Source organism: Rhinopithecus roxellana, chromosome 2 (assembly GCF_007565055.1).
Source record: "Rhinopithecus roxellana isolate Shanxi Qingling chromosome 2, ASM756505v1, whole genome shotgun sequence".
Lineage (NCBI taxonomy): Eukaryota > Metazoa > Chordata > Mammalia > Primates > Cercopithecidae > Rhinopithecus > Rhinopithecus roxellana.
In genome coordinates, this window is record NC_044550.1 from 17942987 (window position 1) to 17963770 (window position 20784).

The 20784-nt window shown below is 35.7% G+C and overlaps 1 protein-coding gene and 1 pseudogene across 2 annotated transcripts in view; both read right to left on the bottom strand.

Moving 5' to 3' along the window:
* LOC104668779 lies at positions 1 to 4217 on the bottom strand (annotated as a pseudogene).
* Positions 4111 to 20784, bottom strand: part of INTS12 (integrator complex subunit 12) — a 26058-nt gene continuing 9384 nt past the window's right edge. For both annotated transcript variants that reach the window (XM_010371551.2, XM_010371552.2), the window contains exons 3-7: positions 17238 to 17390; positions 15061 to 15248; positions 13739 to 13898; positions 8492 to 8638; positions 4111 to 4801 (exon numbers count right to left, since the gene is read on the bottom strand). In XM_010371551.2, the coding sequence (XP_010369853.1) occupies positions 4217 to 4801; positions 8492 to 8638; positions 13739 to 13898; positions 15061 to 15248; positions 17238 to 17390 (1233 nt within the window). In that variant the 3' untranslated portion in view covers positions 4111 to 4216. The remainder of the gene's footprint in view (positions 4802 to 8491; positions 8639 to 13738; positions 13899 to 15060; positions 15249 to 17237; positions 17391 to 20784) is intronic.

Below are 20784 nucleotides of genomic sequence, written 5' to 3' on the forward strand. Positions count from 1 at the left end.
TCTAAATAGACCTCCCCCTCAGCCAGGGCTCTTTTTTTTTTTATTCAAAGGTATAACTGGATAAGTAGATTTGTTTACAACCATTCTTGTGAAATACATTTTTATAAAAATATGATCAACTTCTTTGCTAATAGCAGACACATACCTCAACTATGACGACCTAATTTTTGGTGGATAATGTACATGATTAGGTAGAAATAGGCAAGCTCACACTGGTAGATTAACTATCAAATACTCAGTTAAAACTCCGTTTGTGGTCCCCACTTCTTGATCGATTTCTATTCCACTTCGTCTTCTACCACCTTGTCAACTTCCTGAGTGACGCCTTCAGACTGACCACCTGACCTGCCTGACCAGCCACTTCTCTGTCCGGAATTAGAAGATGTTTCCATCATAATATTCTTCAACTTCAGGTAATTTAACTGGCACTCAGAGTATCCAGCCGGAATCATGGCACTCTGCCTGTAACCTTTCTGACTCAGCTGGAGGAATATCAAAGCAAACACCCATATTTCCTTTCAGGAGGCACACTCTGGTAATCTGAGACATTGCATTACTACTCAGCTTTCTATTAAGTTCTTTCCAAGCACAGCTGACATCCTGTATTTCCTCTACACTTTCCAGAGTCATGATCACAAAACCCTTATCAGAGTTGAGTTGATTAAAGATCATGGTTCAAAGCTTGATACACCAGAAATGTGGGCTAAAGCTGAAGCCAATGCATCCATCGCCCCTTTGTCTTCTATCAGTATCTGAGCTGATGGTTGGAAAAAATCAACAGCAGCATAAGAAATGGAAGCCAGAGACCTTACGGCATCCATGCTTTTAAATTTAACTAAATCCATTGTAGAAGGAACACCTACATGTTTAAAAGTAATTCCTGTTTTTTGTTCCACGTATCTTAGTTGACCTCTTTCTCTTGGTTGATTAAAAACATATACAAGCTGGGCGCGGTGCCTCCCGCCTGTAATACCAGCACTTTGGGAGGCCGAGGCGGGCGGATCACAAGGTCAGGAGATCGAGACCATCCTGGCTAATATGGTGAAACCCCGTCTCTACTAAAAATACAAAAAATTAGCAGGGCGAGGTGACGGGTGCCTGCAGTCCCAGCTACTCGGGAGGCTGAGGCAAGAGAATGGTGTGAACCCGGGGGGCAGAGCCTGCAGCGAGCCGAGATTGCACCACTGCACTCCAGCCCGGGCAACAGAGCAAGACTCCGTCTCAAAAAACGAACAAACAAAAAAACATATACAAACCCGTCTGTCCGGCTCTACCTGTGCATCCAGAGAGATGGATATGGATATAGGGCTCAATATCCTGAGGAGGTGAACTTTGAATCACCAGGTCAACTACAGGAATGTCCAAACCACAAGGAGCCACGTTGGTTGCCACCAAAACTTTATAATTACCTCTCTGAAGCCTTGTAGTGTAATTTCTCTTTGTGACTGTGCAATGTCCCATGTAAACACAGTGCATTCTGTTTTGTGTGGATTCATGGCCATGTCAGTTACATTCTTCTTGGTCTCACAGAAAATAATAGCCCCCCCTTCAGATCCACTATAGACTTGAAGGACATCTCATTATCATCTATGTTTTATAAAGGAGGAAATTGAGGAACTCACATGGAGGGACTGGGATTTAAAACCAGGTCTTCTGATTTTAAGGCCTTTTCTTTTAGTGTTTTCCCTTTTCTTTTCCTTAAGTCACTAAAATCTATAGTTATATAACCTTACAAAAAGCATGATATGCAAAATAGAAAAATGATAGTGACCACATATCTACTAATGGCATTAAAATGTACAATCCTAAAAGCTTGTTAGCACATTTGCTTATCTGTCCATTCATTCATTGAACCAGTAAGTATTTATTGAGAGTTACAGTGGGAATACAATGCTGTGAAAGACAAACAAGAACCCTCCCTTCATACCACTTAAATTCTAGTGGGGAAAAACATCTGCACATAACCAACTAAATAAAATGATCATAAAATAATAAATGCTATTTATATAAAACTGGCTACTTTCTTTACTGCTCAAAGGGTCTTGTAGCTCATTTTACGATATGAAAAAAATCAAGGTCTAAAAGCTCCTTGAGACAATTTAAACTCTAATACCAAATATACCTCTATAAAATACGAAACTGAGCTAATACTGTATATGTGTACTTAAACATATGTACATAACCTAAATATATGTATGCACATATTATCTATACAAAGAGCCATACTCAGTGAAAGATAAGTTACCTCCTAAACTAGTTCAAGTTCCCTCTGAGGTACAATAGAAATTAAAGTAATTGCTTCTCTTCTCAACTCTTATCTAGCACGTGTTTTCTGTGATGGGATAAATGTTTTCATTTCAAGTGCCAGTGTGTGAACTGTAATAAACATTACTGCTTTCATTTTTTTGTAGGTACAGAGGTTACGTTAACTGTTATAGTTGCTGAACTGAGTGTTTATGTCAGGTAATTTTGTTTAGTCCACACTGGTTTTGAACTATAAACAATTATGGATATGTATTTTTTGGTTTCTTTGACCCCGAAGGGAAATTGGGGTTTATGTCAAATTGATGTTTTATCACAATAAATCTGTTTCTCAAAGCAAAAGTCTCTGTAGGATTGAGATAATTCATTATTTACATATGGGGTAAACAGACATTTACTGCCTATTGAGATAATGATTGAGATAATGGATTCTCAATCCTGGATTCTAATTTACTACAAATAATTTAGCACCATTATTTAACAGAGCAGTTTAAAATAATAATCTTTCCTTTAAAAAAAAGACAAAGCTTAATTTTAAAAGCTTTGTGTTTATAGAGATCATCTATCAATATACTTTAGAATAATGCTGTTAGAAAAACCTAGAGATTAAGGAAGACAGTTTGAGATTAGATATCTGTAGAGTGAAGATTTAGTAGCACACATCAAGGTTGATGGAACAGGCTGTTCACAGTCCTTGTGAATGGGAATTTGTTGGATATCCAGTTTTTTTGCTGTGAATAATAAACTGTTTCTCTGATGCAGAGGGCTTCCTATCTTCTCTCAGAATATATAGGTGCAACAATTGCTGGTTAATTTGTTAGCTTCCAAGTAAGACAACAACTCAGACTTTCCACATTTTCTGACTTAACCCATTTATGCCTAGTGTTCCATTATTGCAACACTCAGCTTGTGGGAATTATTTATACCCTACTGTTCAAGGTCATCTCCAAGGTCTGATTTTTCACCAAAAAAATTTGCAACCTCTGGCATAAATGGGTTAACAATGTACAAAACAATCTCAAGAATTAATCATTATATAGGAGCTTATTGTATAAAAAGTTAGCTAAAATTAGGTAAAATACTATAACATTTTGAGCACTAAGTAAGATAGCCTTTTCTTTCATGGTATAGGAAGATGCCATTAGTGTGTGAACAAGTCATACATTTTCATCTGCAAAGACCCTTGGGAAATGATATTTTTCTCTAAAACTTATCAGGAATGTGCATAACCAGGATGAATCAAAGTTCAATATTTATTACGTACTATGTGCATATATTACATTGGCAATGTAGGTAAAGTGAGCAACTTGAGAAAAAATATTGTATTAAACACCAAGAGAGTTCACAATTTATTGGAAAAAGATGTATCCTTAAATAACTGAAATGAGGTGATAAAAAAAGGTAAAGATACAATATGAAGTATGATAAATCAATTAGGAAAATCCACTGATATGAGAAATCAATAATGAAAAAATAATTTTAAAAAAGATGAAATAATTGGGAGGGAAAGGGAGAGTCAGTTGAAATGGGGCTAGCACAGAAAATGAACATCCAGAATATGGGGAGGAAAATAGAAAACTATGTTGGGTCATCTCTGCCACCACATAAGGCACCTCATTCACCAGGATCAACTCTTGGGGCTTTGCTAGAAGACGAACTAATTCTTTTTCCTTAAATTCACAGATGCTATCAATCTTCTGAAGTTCTCATCGAGAACCAGTCATTCTAATCATTGTTTTCACACACTACGGAAATCATTAAAATAAAAATGTTGAAGACTGATTAAAATAAAAGGTTCCAAGTTTTGTTATATAATATCTAGCATTTTAAGGTAAGAAACAATAGAAATTTGATTATGAAGACTTTTATTAAATTACAGTATATTACAGATTATATCTTAATAATAAGCCTTTCATCTTTAGGCTAATATGATATAAAAACCTACTTGGCCACATTACTTCTTGAGTTTCTTTTGGGCGGCTTTCTTCTTGACCATCTGTAATCGTTTCATAGCATTGAGCTGTGATTCTTGTGAAGTTGGACCTTTAAGGGATGCTGAGGGAGAGCTGCTGGATTCTGAAGTAGTTTTGCTAGTAGTACTTCCACTAGGTCCTGATGTTCCAGTATTTCCATTCCCACTTAGTTGGCTGCTGTTTCCTGGAACTAAACTACTTGGACTAGGAAGACCTACTTTGCTGACATTGTCACAACTAACTGAGCGACTAAGGCCAGTTTTACCCAAGGTTAGAGGTGGAGGTGGTTTTAATGGTACAGTGGGCGTGGTGCTGTTACTGCAACCTATTTTGGAACCTATTCCACCTTTGGATGATGTTGCCAGACCAGTCAAACCCACAGGTTTCTGGTTAGCTGATGAGGTAGCAGGTTTCCCAGTACTGTTTTGTGTTGTTGAACTCAATTTTGCTGTTGAGGGACCAGCAGAGGAAGTTTTGGCTGCAAAAGCTGCCCATCCAGTTAAGCCACTAGTTACTGATGAGGAAACGCTGGCACTAGAAGAATTTCCTGAAACAACTGTGGATGTCTAAAAACATAAGGTAAATATTACATTAGAGCCAAGTATAATCAATACCTATATAAACATCTTTGTATATATAAAAATTCATTAGACTTTTTATATCTAAGTTATGAATTGGGAAATTTAAATCACACCAACAAATTAGGTTCTTATGAAGCAGATCTGAAAAGTCACACAGAACAAAACTTATCTGTATCTAGCGGATATTATCATTTCCAAAACAGAAAATTTTTGATACCATATTCTTGTTCTAATGATTCCAAAAGAAAATATATGAAATTCCCTCTTGAGAATTGCTTTTAGATTCAATTCTTTCTTTTTTTTTTTTTTTGAGGCGGAGTCTCGCTCTGTCGCCTGGACTGGAGTGCAGTGGCCGGATCTCAGCTCACTGCAAGCTCCGCCTCCTGGGTTTACGCCATTCTCCTGCCTCAGCCTCCCAAGTAGCTGGGACTACAGGCGCCCGCCACCTCGCCCGGCTAGTTTTTTTTGTATTTTTAGTAGAGACGGGGTTTCACCATGTTAGCCAGGATGGTCTCGATCTCCTGACCTCGTGATCCGCCTGTCTCAGCCTCCCAAAGTGCTGGGACTACAGGCTTGAGCCACTGCACCCGACCTAGATTCAATTCTAAGCTATATCTGAAAACCAGATTTAGTGCTTTAATATACTTTTTACTCAACAAAGTATTATCTAGCTTAATTAAACATCTAATTATTTTAGACTTCGCTCCAAATAACTAGGGATCATTTCAAAAATTTAATTCACCCTTAATGGGCAAAAATGCCCATACCCAGAATATTCAGGAGAACATATCCAAGATGAAGAGATTCAGTCAATGTTTATTTACTGAGTGACTGTGTGAGAGAAAGAAGACAGCTGTATAGATTCTAAACCCATTTAAAAAAATGTTCTCCTAAATTTTGAGCAACAGTTACAGGAGTACAAAATATATGCAAAGTTAATTACTTGGAAGTGTACAACTTTCATGATGTATTAAAAAGGTCTCATGATTTTAGTTTCACAATTTGCCCATGATTCCAGTTAAACTATCATATAAGAGTCTCCTGCTCCTTTAATAAGGATTTTATCAATTGCCTCATTAGGCTGCACAGTGACATTTTCGGTAGGACTGATCTCACTCTCCGATATATTTCATAAGGGTATAACCCTTCAACTTTTCTGATTAACTTCCCTGGCTAATCAGAAGCTCACAATGATACCAATGCCACTATATAAACACATATTGCTCTTGTTTACACAAGAATATATTTTTTCACTTTCACATTAGGCACAAATGTACGTAGTTCAAATTAATTTTGAATTGAACTTCTTATTGACACCTTTTCTACCTTTATACTCTTAAGAAGATTCATAAGTGTTAAGTTCACATATAGGTAAGAGATAAAATTTTACAAAATAATATCCTACTTAAAAAATGGTAGTTATACCTAAAATATATCCAGTTATAATTTAGAACTTTGCTCTGAAATAGTTGATAAAACATTTTTAGCTCTTGAAATCAAGGTAGCCTTCAATATTGTCTGCATGCATACATTTTTAATCAATGTGAAAAGTAAGAAAAATAGAGTTCTGAGATCTTTGTTTTATAAGAGAAGGAATCCAGATATTTGTCCACATACTCTGAAAATTGATAGAATATTTTCTTACAGTAACATATTAATTATCTTATGAAGTTATCCAGAGAAGAAAAACTACATAAACCATACATTCCTAGAGGAATATATACCAGCAATGAGAGAAAAAGTTAGTCAGGAAGTAAACGTTTACTTTTCAGTTATGAAACACCTAAATTTTTTTTTTCCTTTTCTTGCTATTAAACATAAAACTGTCTGCCATATGGTTAAATGATCTTTCAACAAACTTCACAAAAGAAAACCCATCTTTAGTAATTAAAAGACCAACACTTAGGAAGTACAAGCAAGAAAGCAAGTTCTATGTGTCTGGCATTTCATTTTAATGGCTTGCTGTTGCTTAGTATTGCTTTTCAACAGGATGACAGATGGTTTATAATACTATCAGGACACATAGGAGTAATATAACACAAACAATGGAGACCAAGTGATTTTCTTACTATTTCAGCATAGAAAACAAATTTCTCAAGTTTTTAACTATAAATATTTTTTTGCCTATTTGCTAGATGGGCAAGTTAGAAAAGACATTTGCTTTTTATATGTGAATGGGAACAATTTTTTTATAGTATAAATTTATACTATAAATTTTTTTTATTAAAAAAACACAAAACCTCTTTATCAAAACAAATATAACAGCAAAGGCTTTAATTTGTTTGCCATAAAATGATTTCATGTTGAATTTTCTAAAAATAAACTTTAGTAGTAACAGATTAGTCTAAAAATCTCCTAAAAAGTGATTATGTGCAGAATATAGCAACTCTAATTACTTTCAATAAACTGGTCACTCTTAGTTCTATTCCAATTCACCAAGTTCCTATATGACAAATCAATAATGGATATGCCTTGGATAGCAAATCTTCCCTGGCAAATTAAAATGAAAAATAACCTCCAAATATAATTATCACTAAGTTTTTAAAAGTACTTTATATTCATAATCATTTTCATCATATCAAGGGTATTAAGCTTATTATTTACAGTCACTTAGATAAGGTAATAACTTTAGAGTTTTCTCAGGTCAATCTTTGAGAATTTGAGGCTAATATTTTTTTCTTCCATATTTAGTGCTGTGTTAACATTGGAATGTGTACCTGAGTAGAAGTATTCTTTGTTATAAAATTAGATTAGAAAATTATTTTTTCCAGGATATAAAAATGCCAAGATAATAAGAATAATGTAGTATGATTTCAAGGATGCAACCTTAGGAATGAGAAAGGTGATACTCTCTCTAGACAATGTGGTCCCTTGGTATAAGAGGTAGATACCACTGAAAGTTTATTATAAAGAAACAAAACAAGACAAAGCAAGAAAAATCCTTCAATAGCCAGTAAGAAGGGAGAAAAAAAAATTACAAGGCCAAACTGCTCAAGTAGTGTGTGGGGCAAAACCATTGCTACTGAGGGCAGAGGTATTTTGAATTTAAACCAGATTTCTTTTTTTTTTGAGTCAGAGTTTCACTCTTGTCACCCAGGCTGGAGTGCAATGGCACTCTTAGCTCACTGTAACCTCTGCCTCAGGGGTTCAAGCAATTCTCCTGCCTCGGCCTCCCAAGTAGCTGATTACATGCACCCGCCACCATGCCTGGGAATTACAGGTGCCCACCATCATGCCTTGCTAATTTTTGTATTTTTAGTAGAGACGAGGTTTCACCATGTTGGCCAGGCTGGTCTCGAACTCCTGACCTCAGGTGATCCACCCGCCTTGGCCTCCCAAAGTGCTGGGACTACAGGCGTGAGTCATGGCACCCAGCCTGAATTTAAACCAGATTTCTGATTGGAGATAAGTATCGAACCAGATGAGAATAGTAAAGAATATCATTTTGGAATGATCATAGACTGCTCCTATTTGTGATAAAAAGAAAAACAGCAGAGTCAGAGATTAATTAATGATATAAATGTTCCCTTTCTACCTAATAGTAGTAAAGTCTTAATTTCTAAAATATAGCCATTTAGTATATAAAGTTTCTCATTAAATTTTTTATCAAGCAACTATTGTTTAGTTAACTAAACTTTAAGATATAATCTTAGATAAAAATAGAATCTACTATACCTTGACTTCTGTTCTCTTAAATGCTAGAAAAGTTGTCTCTTGTTTCAGTTTAGTTTCTGGTTTCTTAACCAATGGATCTTTGACAGCTGGAGTTACAGAAACAACTGCAGGGGCTGGTTTCTGTGGTGGTTTCTGAGTTTTTTGAGCCTGCAAAAATCAGTGGATTAAATCAGATACAAACTCTTAACTGAATATACAAAAAGATAATAATCTCTCACAGGACTCATCATTGAAATGAAATACAGCTGAACATTTAAAAAAGTACTGTGATGATAATATATATGCTCTTTGACAAATTATTTTTATCATCATATTAATGGTTTTACAGATTGTATTAGTTTCTAAACAGTAAAGATAATATTAACCTTTAGAAATAATACAGAAGAGGGTTAAATAACATTTTAACAAGATAAAATTGTTTTTTAAAAAGAAAAATCACAAACGATATGTAAGCATTAGCTTTACTCATGATGAAGTACATTTATTTCTCATTGGGGTTGGTCAAATACGTAGGAGTTTTCTTCTTGGGGTCTAGGCATAAGTCCCTCAGTTGCTGAGGGCAAATTAAAACACAGCTCAGATCATTTATAAGGTTTTAAATGCAGAATAGGGAGAAAAAAAACTATTGATAAATGATGAAACTTTTTGAGGTTTTTCCACATTGCAAAACTAGGCATGCTAAATCTTTAGAGAAAGTTCATAAATGCAAATGTCTATGTTATCAAAGAATTTTCACCCACTATTACTTTATAAGCATCTTCAGTTATATTTTGACCAATAATTGATTTTTTCCTTTATTTTATAACTAGGCACTTTACTAAATTTTCCTATAAACTCTAATCATTTTTGAGTTTATTTTTTAGTGTTTTCTAGGTAGATAATTATAACTGTTTATAAATGGTTATGTGCAGTGTTTAAGAGTAATTTTCGGAGTCAAACAGAGCTAGGATTAAAACCCAGCAACTGGCCAGGTGCAGTGGCTCACGCCTGTACTCCCAGCACTTTGGGAGGCTGAGGCGGGTGGTTCACTTGAGGTCAGGAGTTTGAGACCAGCCTGGCCCACATGGTGAAACCCCGTCTCTACTAAAAATATAAAAATTAGCCGGGCATGGTGGTGAGCGCCTGTAATCCCAGCTACTTGGGAGGCTGAGGCAGGAGAATTGCTTGAACCCATTAGGTGGAGGTTGCAGTGAGCTGAGATCACACCATTGCACTCTAGCCTGGAGAACAAGAGCGAACCTCCATCTCAAAAAACAACAACAGAAAAAAACCCAGCAACTATTTTTCTAGGTACATTACCTCAGGCAAAATATGTGACTCTCTAAAAGCCTCATTCTCTTCATCTGTAAAATGGTAATAGCATTTGTTTCAAAGGTGGGTTATGAGGATGAATTATGATTATGTAAGAGTTTAGCATAATATCTGGAATATGCTGAGTGCTAACAAAAAGTTACTGTTTATTCATCATCATTATTTAAAAAGGACAATCAAACTGAATCCAGAAAAATCCATGCATACTGAACGGGGAAAGATGCTTCCCACCAGCCATTCCATAGTCTTTGCTAATCTTCATAAGCCTATACAGCACTGTACTAGACAATTTATTAACAATTTGTCACCATTTCTGGAAGCCAGAACTTAGCCTATTTTGCTCTTGTTTGGGTCTTCTTGTGTAATCCTGTGCTACCGTTTGTCATACTATATAGTTTTGGTCCTTAAATCTCAATTCGTATCACTTTTTATACACATACCTTTCACATCAAAGTACACCTACCTTCAACACCACTTATAAAGCAAAAATCAGATCAAGAATATTAAGAACGTTCAAAGTAATTCACTGTTGATTACTGGTACTAGCAGGAAAGGAGAGCCATCTTTTCCTTTATTGCAAAACCATGTTACGAGAATGCATCCCTCACAGTAAAACAGAAACATATGGCTCCAAAACCATGGCTTTTGATCTTAATACTGCATTCCACCCACATCTAGCACTCCTGAGGTTAGACTCTGAGGACCCACCTAACTTGTATGTTTTAACAGATTAATTATGATGAAGCCCCAGGAAGTACTTCTACCTGAGATCATGTTTGGATCTTCTGCCTTCCCTGTTTTATCCAGCCATCTTAGAAACTGAGTAAAAAATACCCACAATCCTTTGTCCTTCACTGATAATACTAGTTTAGGGAACTAGGATATAATCACTGATTCAGTTTTGTTCAACAAAGGAACTAAAAGTTTCATTGGGTGACTGCTTCAAACACTGCAAAATGTATAAAATTCTCCACTAAGGCACTAACTGCCAAAATGGCAGCATTAAAAACCCCACATATTTCTAAATGCTGTGAAACAGGAGTGTATTACTACCTTAGATTGAGAACCACTGCAATAAGTGATATGAGTCTCTCACCTGAAGCTGGGGAAAAACCCACTACTGGGTAGAGAGAAAATTATAGAACTGAAGAATAACCCTGGACCCTGCCATACACGATCATAACATTCTTAACTAGGTCTTCCTACAATAATATGTACTGCAGAACTTGCCCCAGTTTGAGGAATCTGTGCAAGGAGAAAGGGGATATCAGGTGCTATTTATAATATCTTTGCGATACCTTGGAACACCAACCAATGCACATATGAGAATCTCACTCAAAGCACTTATAGTTAGAATGACTGAATTTAGAATCCCCACTGTTCCAAAATTATCTCATTAAACCTTACATTTCCTGGATTCTGATCTTTAGGCTCACTTCAGATCATGTCTTTTGGTATTTCCCCACATTTACTCTTGGTGTATTCTACTCATGTTCTAATATTAGCCATGACTCCTCATTTAGTACTTTGACTTTTGGACACACAGACCAGATTCACTGCTGATTTCTGGTACTAATCTGCATTTAGCCTGGTATGGGGGCTCATGCCTATAATCCCAGAACTTTGGGAGGCTGAGGCAGAAGGATCACTTGAGATCAGGAGTTTGAGACCACCCCTGGCAACATAGCGAGACTCCATCTCTACAAAAAATAAAGAAAATTAGCTAGGCCTGGTGGCACATGCCTGTAGTCCCAGCTACTTGGGAGACTGAGGTGGGAGGAATGCTTGAGCCTGGGAAGTCGAGGCTGCAGCGAGCCATGGTCATGCTACTGCACTCTAGCCTAGACAACAGAGTAAGACCCTGTCTCAAAAAAAAAAAAAAAAAAAAAAAAAATTATATTTGCTTCATTTAACTTAAGAACAACAGAATGTAGAATGTGTCAGTCTTGAGCTCCACTTAAGTGCTATGCCAATGAATTACATGATCTTACTGATAAATTAGATATTATTTGCAAAGCAGATAAAGGAATAAACAGTATCCCAGATGAAGAGAAGCTGAGAAGCAGAACATGAAAGTTCTCCACATATTCAGGTAATTACACACTTAGTCTGTGTCAGAGTGGCCAGAGTATATGAATGTGTATGGTGAAGCAGTGAGAGAGAGGGCTGTAAGGTAGAGTCGGCTCAAAAAGAGAAGGTCCATATATGCATCCTAATGAGTATAACCTCATTATATAAGTAATTGAGAGCCACTGGGCATATATAAGCAGATAAATATTTTAGAAGAATTCTAATGACAGTAATCAAAGTAGATTGATGGGAAGCAATGAGATTTCTTAAGTGGTTATTGCAATAGACAAGTAATGCATTTGTGGAACAGGGTAATAAAAGAGAAATGAACAGATTTCAGAGACATAAGAGGGAGAATTAACAAATCTGGTAAACAAAGGGATATGGAATTAAGAGAGGCATCATAGATGTTTTCTAATTCACGCAATTGCAGAAAAAAAAACTGGATAATAAAACAACTTTTATTTTTAAATATATTGAACTTAAAGTATCTATAGACTATCTAGTTAGCTATAGAAGCTTACTCAGGAAGAGGGTTAGAACCATAAACATAGATTTGACATAAAATAAATCCAAAAAAATGGAGGAGAAAAAACTTGGGGGAAGAAGAGTGCTTACTTTAGATATTAAGGGAGCTACAGTGATAATAATGAAACAATTGAGTACATACTAAAGAAAGACAGATTATTGTCACAATTTGTTTCTTTTGACAATTTCCAATTCTTAGTGGTTTCTTATCAATGCTCTGGAATGCATTGCTCATCTATAATAATTTCACTTTAGATCCTGGAGGGCTAGTTTAAGTAATAAATTAAATAAAAATCAAACTGAGCAGAACAAATTGTAACTTGTCACAGAAATTTCCTGTTACAAGTAAGAAATATACACACTATTGATATCCACACTTTTCATTTACTACTTTTTATTTCATAGGAATAAATAAAAACACTTCCTATTTCTGATTTAACTGATTAAAAAGTAAAATTGGTATCTCGAATTTTTACTTTTAACTAAGTACTTCTGACCTTTAAAGATACATTGGTCAGACAAATTTACGTAGAAATTCATTTGATTAACAGACATGAGAACTCTGCAATTGAGAATCACTAATTTGAGGCAGGGGAAGAGAGATGAAAGTGTGAGGGAGAGGTGGTGAATAAGACATTATGGTAATTTCTTGTTTTCTTTAAAAGAAAAATTATGAAATTCATTTATCATTTATCTATTTTATAAGTGAATAAAAGTTAGAAAACTATCCAATATAACAAATGAAAATGTATTTCACTATGACATTAAAGGCAGGTATGTTAGTAAACAGTAAAAACAGAAAGTATGTTGGAAGAATGAGGTAATGGTCACTTGAGGACAATGAGAAGGAAAGACTAAGCAATAGAGAAATGCAGCTGGAAAGACGGATATGCACATATAAATATCACCTCTGTACACATCTTATTCATTTGGTGGTTTAAGCTCACTCAGGAGTTTTCTCTATTTCCTTACCAGACCTCAACAAACAGTGGGGCTTTGTATCTCACCAGTTCTCAGTGCTGCATGGTATATTAAAATGTTTATAAATACATTGACAGACTAGTAAGGAATATTCATAATTTGTATGTCACCAATCTTGTTTGTTTATCTATATTAGAAGTAGATAAAACTAAACAGAGAAAAATGCACATAACGTGGTCTGGTTTTTAGCCATAGAAATATTAATCACATATATATACTATACAAATAAACATTTAAATAATCAGCTTATATTATTTATTTTTTCAATATCTTAAATATTCAAATCTTTGTTTTGAAAGCACATACCAACAGAAACATTGACAGACTGTTTAAAATAAAGAAAAATACGATTCCTACCATTCTTTTCATTTGTCTGGTACATCGGGCACAGTACCACACCAGGCGAGGGTCATTCGCTTCCTTGTCTGTCACCTGGGGTTTATGGCAATCTCGGTGGTAGAGATTATGGCACTCCTGACATTCTACTAATTGATTGCCAGATGCCACCATCATTTGCCTAAGAAAACACACCATTAAACATTACACTACTTTTTTTAATGCAATAATTTAAAGTTATTTCAGGGCCGGGTGTACTGGCTCATGCCTGTAATCCCAGCACTTTGGGAGGCCAAGGCAGGCGGATCATTTGAGGTAAGGAGTTCAAGACCAGCCTGGCAGACATCTCCTGCCTCTACTAAAAATACAAAAATTAGATGGGCGTGGTGGTGCACACCTATAATCCCCACTACTCGGGAGGCTGAGGCAGGAGAATGGCTTGAACCCCGGAGATGGAGGCTGCAGTGAGCCAAGATCACACCACTGCACTCCAGCCTTGGTGACACAGTAAGACTCTGTCTCAAAAAAAAAAAAAAAAAAAAGTTATTTCAGGGTTGTTCTGGTAAAGTTTGGTATATTAAAAAGAAAAAAAATCCCAGAAACCCAAAGATCAAAATAACAAACTCCAACACATAGCATGCACAAAAGCATAAGCTTTTAAAGCTTATGGTCAACCATTAATAAATACATGGAATGCCTTGATTAAATTTGGCTATTTTCTCCTTGTCATTTCTCATCATAATTTTTGTCTTTCTCTCAGAAGGTAGTAGACTCTGATTAGTCTTCCAACAGTCTCATAACATTCTGTATCTCTATTAAATTCCCTTATATTAGTTGGCTATATGTTGTTGTTGTTCTTCATTAATATGAGTTACCTAAAGGTGAGAACTGGACCTAACTATTCACAGTCCTTAGCACGTTACTGCACACACATAGGGTGCTCAATGAATGATCAGATTAATAGAATGAAGCCATATGTGTATAAAAAAGTATAAATTCCAACAGCACAAAAAGCAGTCACCATAGCCTTAGATTATCATAGGCATATATATCATAATATAATAATCACTTTCCCTCTGGAACCCAAAAATGCAGAAAATGTTACAACATAACAGACTCAAAAGCCATAGTTGGGAAAGACAAAATATTTGACAATTTTCAATATGTTAAATTGTTATACGGGCAGTTCATAAGACATCTACTTATTTCCACCCCAGTTCCAAATCGTAAAAACAAAATAGAAAATGCACAACAATTGTTCTGATTTTGGGGGTTGAGGAATGGAAAGGGGTCCTGTGTTCTTCATAAAGTAACAAAATAATCTGTGACAAGGGACAACTTACCTACAAACAACGCAGGCCAATCCCATCTCCATGGCAAAATCATCAGCACTGGTCTCCTCAAAACTGGAAAGGTCAGCCATAGCTAAATCCTTGCTAGTTTGGACAGTAATGGGAGAGGACTGTGTTTCTGGTTTCTCCAATCTAGGTTTCTTTGGAATATCAACTCCTTCAGTGATGTCTGATTTCATCTATAAAAAGCAGGCATCAGAAAATGATAAAGTAATGTGGTAGAATAAACTTTAAGTCACTGAAAGATGAATAAAAAGGACAACAGGCAATGATCAAGTCCATTTTACAGATATATTCATATAGTTAGGGACAAATGTGCACATTAAAGATCTGTGGAAGAACTGTAACGAATTTATCGGTACATTAAATGAAACCAGCAAGACAGAAATAAATAAATCAGAACAGTTTAACAAAGATTTGTATTTCTCTTTGTACTCTTCTATCTATTAAAGAATTCTGGAAGTTCGATGGATTTACTTAGACTAGTATCTACTGTACAGACTTAACACATATTTGCTTCAAAGCAAATTCGGATTCCCTTCTTTAAGATATAAATATTATCAATATACCCATTAGATTTGGCAAAAATCAAAAAGTCTGGTAAGACATAGAATTTGGAATTCTTGTACTTTGTTGATGACAGTGTAAATTTAGTACATCTACTTTTGATAACAATTTGACAATGCCTAGTAATGTTCAAGATGTCATATCCTATTACATTCACTTATAGGTATACATCCTATAGAAACTATTAACATGACATATGTATAAAGTAGCTCACTTCAACTCCATTGTAATAGAAACAAAGGAGAAATATCTGTGCATCAGTAGGGGAATAAGCTGGTTAATTCACAGAATGAGTATTATGTAGTAGCTAAAAGAAATCTAGATCTACATGCATCAACAGAGATACATTTCAAAAGCACATAGTTGAGTGGAGAAAAAGTTACCAAAGGATATACACACACAGTATGATATTATTTACATAATTTTTTTTTTGAGACAGAGTCTTGCTGTGTTGCCCAGGCTGGAGTGCAGGGACTCTGCTCACTGTAACCTCCGCCTCCTGGGTTCAAGTGATTCTCATGTCTCAGTCTCCTGATTTGCTGGAACTACAGGTGTGCGCCACCACACCTGGCTAATTTTTGTATTTTAAGTAGAGACGGTGTTTTGCCATGTTGGCCACGCTGGCCAACTCCTGACCTGCTGACCTCAAGTGATCCTCCTGCCTCGAACTCCCAAAGTGCTGGGATTACAGGCATGAGCCACCACGCACAGCCTCATTTATGTAGATCTAAAAGCAGAGAAATAATCTAACGTAGTTTATGAATAGCTACTATTCAGCAAAAGTATGAAAACATACAGGATAATATACTCCATCTTGAGGGCAAGTGTTACTGAAGATATCTTTCAAATGTATTTTTTTCTAACTAAAATCTTAATTACTATATGTAGAAATCATCTAAAAACAGACAATCCAAGAATCATCCTTGGCCCTGCTCAGGTGCATACTATTCTATAAAGTTTACGTTTAGTCATTTACATCTACATTCTCCTATCTTTTCTTTCTTGCTTTCTTTCTTTTTTATTTGAGACAGCGCCTCACTCTGTCACCCAGGCTGGAGTACAGTGGCATGATCTCCACTCACTGCAATCTTTGCCTTCTGGGCTCAAGCAATCCTTCCACCCCCCACCCGCCCACAAATAGCTGGGACTACAGGTGATTGCCACCATACCCAGATGATTTTTGTATTTTTTGTAGAGATGGGGTTTCACCATGTTGCCCAGGCTGATCTTGAACTCCTGAGCTCAAGCAATCTACCTGCCTTAGCCTCCCAAAGTGTATCTATCTTTTCTTCTTAACAACTGTTCCATCTAGGACCTCTGAGGCATAGATAAAAGTTTATACTCAAAATTACTATACTCCCTAGGGCTCAAATATTTATTGACAATAGCTTTTAACCATTTAACTTTAAAATTTGTAAATTTTACTCATTTTTCAAAAAGTCAAAATCTATAGCTATCAATATATATTCACTGAGTGATGATTATTATATACCTATACCCATTATTATATAAAAGAAAGATATATAAACCATTGTTCCTTTCTGCTTATGGAACAACTAATTTACCTTTTTTCTTTTAACAAGATTAAAATAAAATCTTACTTTATCAGCAGGTCTCTTTTCGGCTTCCTTCTTTACCTTTTCAGTTGTGAGGACCTTGCCATTATTATTACCAGAAGGAAGACTGGATGATATTTTGGGCTCTTGCTTAATGGAAATGTTTTTTGTGCTTGAAATTTTGGGTGGCTCCACATCCTAAAAGATGAAAAAAGGTACCAGTAATTAAATATTCAGACTGATCATCATAAAAAATACATCATTAATCTAAGCAATTTTCAGTTAAAAATTAAGACATCTCATTATAACCAATGTAATATTCCTTTCTTAAATAGATAAATAGCTTTATTGAGAAATAATTGATATACAAACTGTACCTTTATTTATTTATTTTTTTGGGGGGGGATGGAGTCTCACTCTGTTGTCCAGGCTGGAGTGGAGTGCTGTGGGACAGTCTTGGCTCACAGCAACCTCTGCCTCCTGGGTTCAAGTGATTCTCCTGCCTCAGCCTCCCGAGTATTTGGGACTACAGGTGCACCACCACACCCAGCTAGTTTTTGTAGTTTTAGTAAAGATGGCGTTTCACCATGTTGGCCACGCTGGTCTCAAACTCCTGGCCTCAAATGATCCGCCCACCTCAGCCTCTCAAAGTGCTGGGATTACAGACATGGCCCAAATTACACCTTCTTAAAGTGTAACATTTGATAAATTTTGACATATGTATACATCTACGACACCATCACTACAATCAACATAATGAACATATGCATCATCCCCCCAAATTTCCTTGTGGCCCTTTGTAATTACCCTCTTACAGGTATACACCCTAGAGAAAATATGTCTCTCATCCTCAAGCAATCATTTATCTGTTTTCTGTAACATTAGATTAGTTTGCATTTCCTAGAAATTTATATAAATGGAATCATAGAGTATGCATTCTTTTTTTGTCTGGCTTCTTTTACTCAGAATATTTATTTTGAGATTCATCCATGTTGTTAAGTGTATCAATAGTTCATTCCTTTTTATTGCTGAATAATACTCCATTGAATGAATATACCACCATTTATTTATCAATGTACCTATTGATGGATATTTGGGTTGTCTGCAGTTTGGGACTATTACAAATAAAGCTGTTATGAATATTCATGTACAAGTATTTGTACATACCTATGTTTTTACTTTTCTAGAATAAATAGGAGTGGATTATACGGTAAGTATTAACTATATGCTTAATTTCTTAAGAAACTGCCAAACTCTGTCGCAGGACCATTTTATATTTCCACCAAGCATATATGAGAGTTCCAGCTCCTTTCCATTCTCACCAATAATTTGTATGGCTAGTCTTTTAAAATTGTAGACGTTCTAATAGGTATGCAGTGGTATCTCATTTAGATTTAATTTACAGTTTTCCAATAACTAATGATGCTGAGCAGTTTTTCAAGTGCTCATTTGGCATACATATATCTTCTTTGGTAAACTATTTGATAAAATATTTTGTCCATTTAAAAAAAATGAATGCTTGTTTCATTATTGAGTTTAAAGAATTCGTCATAGATTTTGGGCACAAGGCCTTTATCAGATATATGATATGTAAATATTTTCTCTCAGTCTGTGGCTTGTCTTTCCATTCTGTTTAAAACTTTGATCCCTTATTCGTGTACTATAGCTTTGCTGATATAGATAACTTATTTATTGTTACTAATAGTATGCATAAACAAAGTTTATGCATATGGCAGCTCCTTGGAATTTCCCCTCCCCATAAAGGAGGGCACTCCTCCACCATTCTAAATAAAACTAAAGCAGCTGAGTGCAGTCTATTTCACTGTGATAATATGTAAAAGTACAAAAGTATAAATGGGAATAATACACATCAATTTCAGAATAGTGTCTACCTCTGAGGAGGAAGAGAAGAAAAAGGAAGGAGGAATGGCTCCTCAGATCTAGTGGTGGCAGGGCTTGATATATTATTACGCTGACTGCTTAAAACTGAGGCCTATAAATAGCTTTTTATAAACAGTTTATATTAGAACGCAGCCACACCCATATATTACGTATAATAAATGCTTTCACATTACCATGGCAGAATTAAATAGTTGCAATGGAGACCATCTGGCACACAAAATCTAGAATTCTTACTGTTTGGCTCTTTATAAAGTCTGTTGACCACTGGTGTAGACTTAGTCAAGTGTTGAAGAAAATGTTAATAATGCAGATTAAACTTAAAAGTGTATGGTGGGCCAGGTGTGGTGACTCCTGCCTATAATCCCAGCACTTTGGGAAGCCAAGGTGGGCAGACTGCTTGAGTCCAGGAGTTTGAGACCAGCCTGGGCAACATGACAAAACTCTGTCTCCACAAAATATAAAAAAATTAGCCAAGCATGGTGGCATGCACCTGTAGTCTTCGCTACTCAAGAGGCTGAAGTGGGAGGACTGCTTGAACCTGGGAGGGAGAGAGTGCTGTGAGCCAAGATTGTGCTATTACACTCCAGCCTCGGTAACAGAGTGAGATCCTGTCTCAACAAAAAAACAAAAAACATGTATTGTGTGTAACTAAAAAATTGAGGACAAAGTCATGCAGTATTAAACTATTACCTATTAAGCAAAAAAGTTGTTCTAGTTGTTGACAGATGAGTTAAGTTTTAACTGCATTATTTCACATTTGCCTTCCTCATTAATGTAAATGAATATCAACCAATATTCATGTTAGAATACACTTGGAGACCTGGTAATGTTTATAAGCATATCACTGCCTCCAGGTGATTATTAACCATGCTAAAGTTTGAGAAACACTGGCATAAATCACTCTTCTCACACAAATCTAGTGATGAAAATATTCAGCTGAAGGCTAAAATTAAATGGACCTGGGCTTTAAAAACCTGTAACAAAAGAGTTTCTGAAAATTGACCAAGAGAAGTAAACTCTAGCTAGAAACCTAAGGGCAACATGCTTTTTAATCACAACAAATTTTTCACGTTCTTTAAGAGATAAACTTCCATTTTAGAGCTCCATTAAAACATTTTTTTTTTCTTTAGTAATAATAGGTTTTTTTCTTTAGTAATAATAGGTTTTCCTAACTGGACAATACCAACACCCACAGTGGAATGAATTTGGTAGTATGCTTTGTAGAGCCATATTGATTTGCTCGATCTGAATTCACTGAACCTACTGGAATCAGAATGGATAGAAGAAATGAAGTCACAATGGTTCTGTTACTCAAAGTACAATAAAAAGGCTTCGGAGTACTAGACCTAGTATTGAAAGAAGGCTGGGGACAAAATGCCAGTGTTTACTTGAGCTTCAGATTCTGGTTAGACTTGAGCTAGTCATGTTCTATCTTTTCCTTCTCGGTTTGGGATCTAGGTCCACAGACCTGAGTGATTTGGAGTTTCAGGACAAGAGCTTAGAAGAATTTGAAAGAATGTCTTAGTAGGTATTAGGGAATATAGTAAGAGTTGTCATTCACTGACAGCTTATTATGTACCAGGCAGATACTACACTAGGTGACTCATTTACTGTATCTCCTTCAATTTTTACAACTCTGCAAAGTAGTTCTTATCATCACCATTTTACCAATTAACAGACTAAGTGAAAT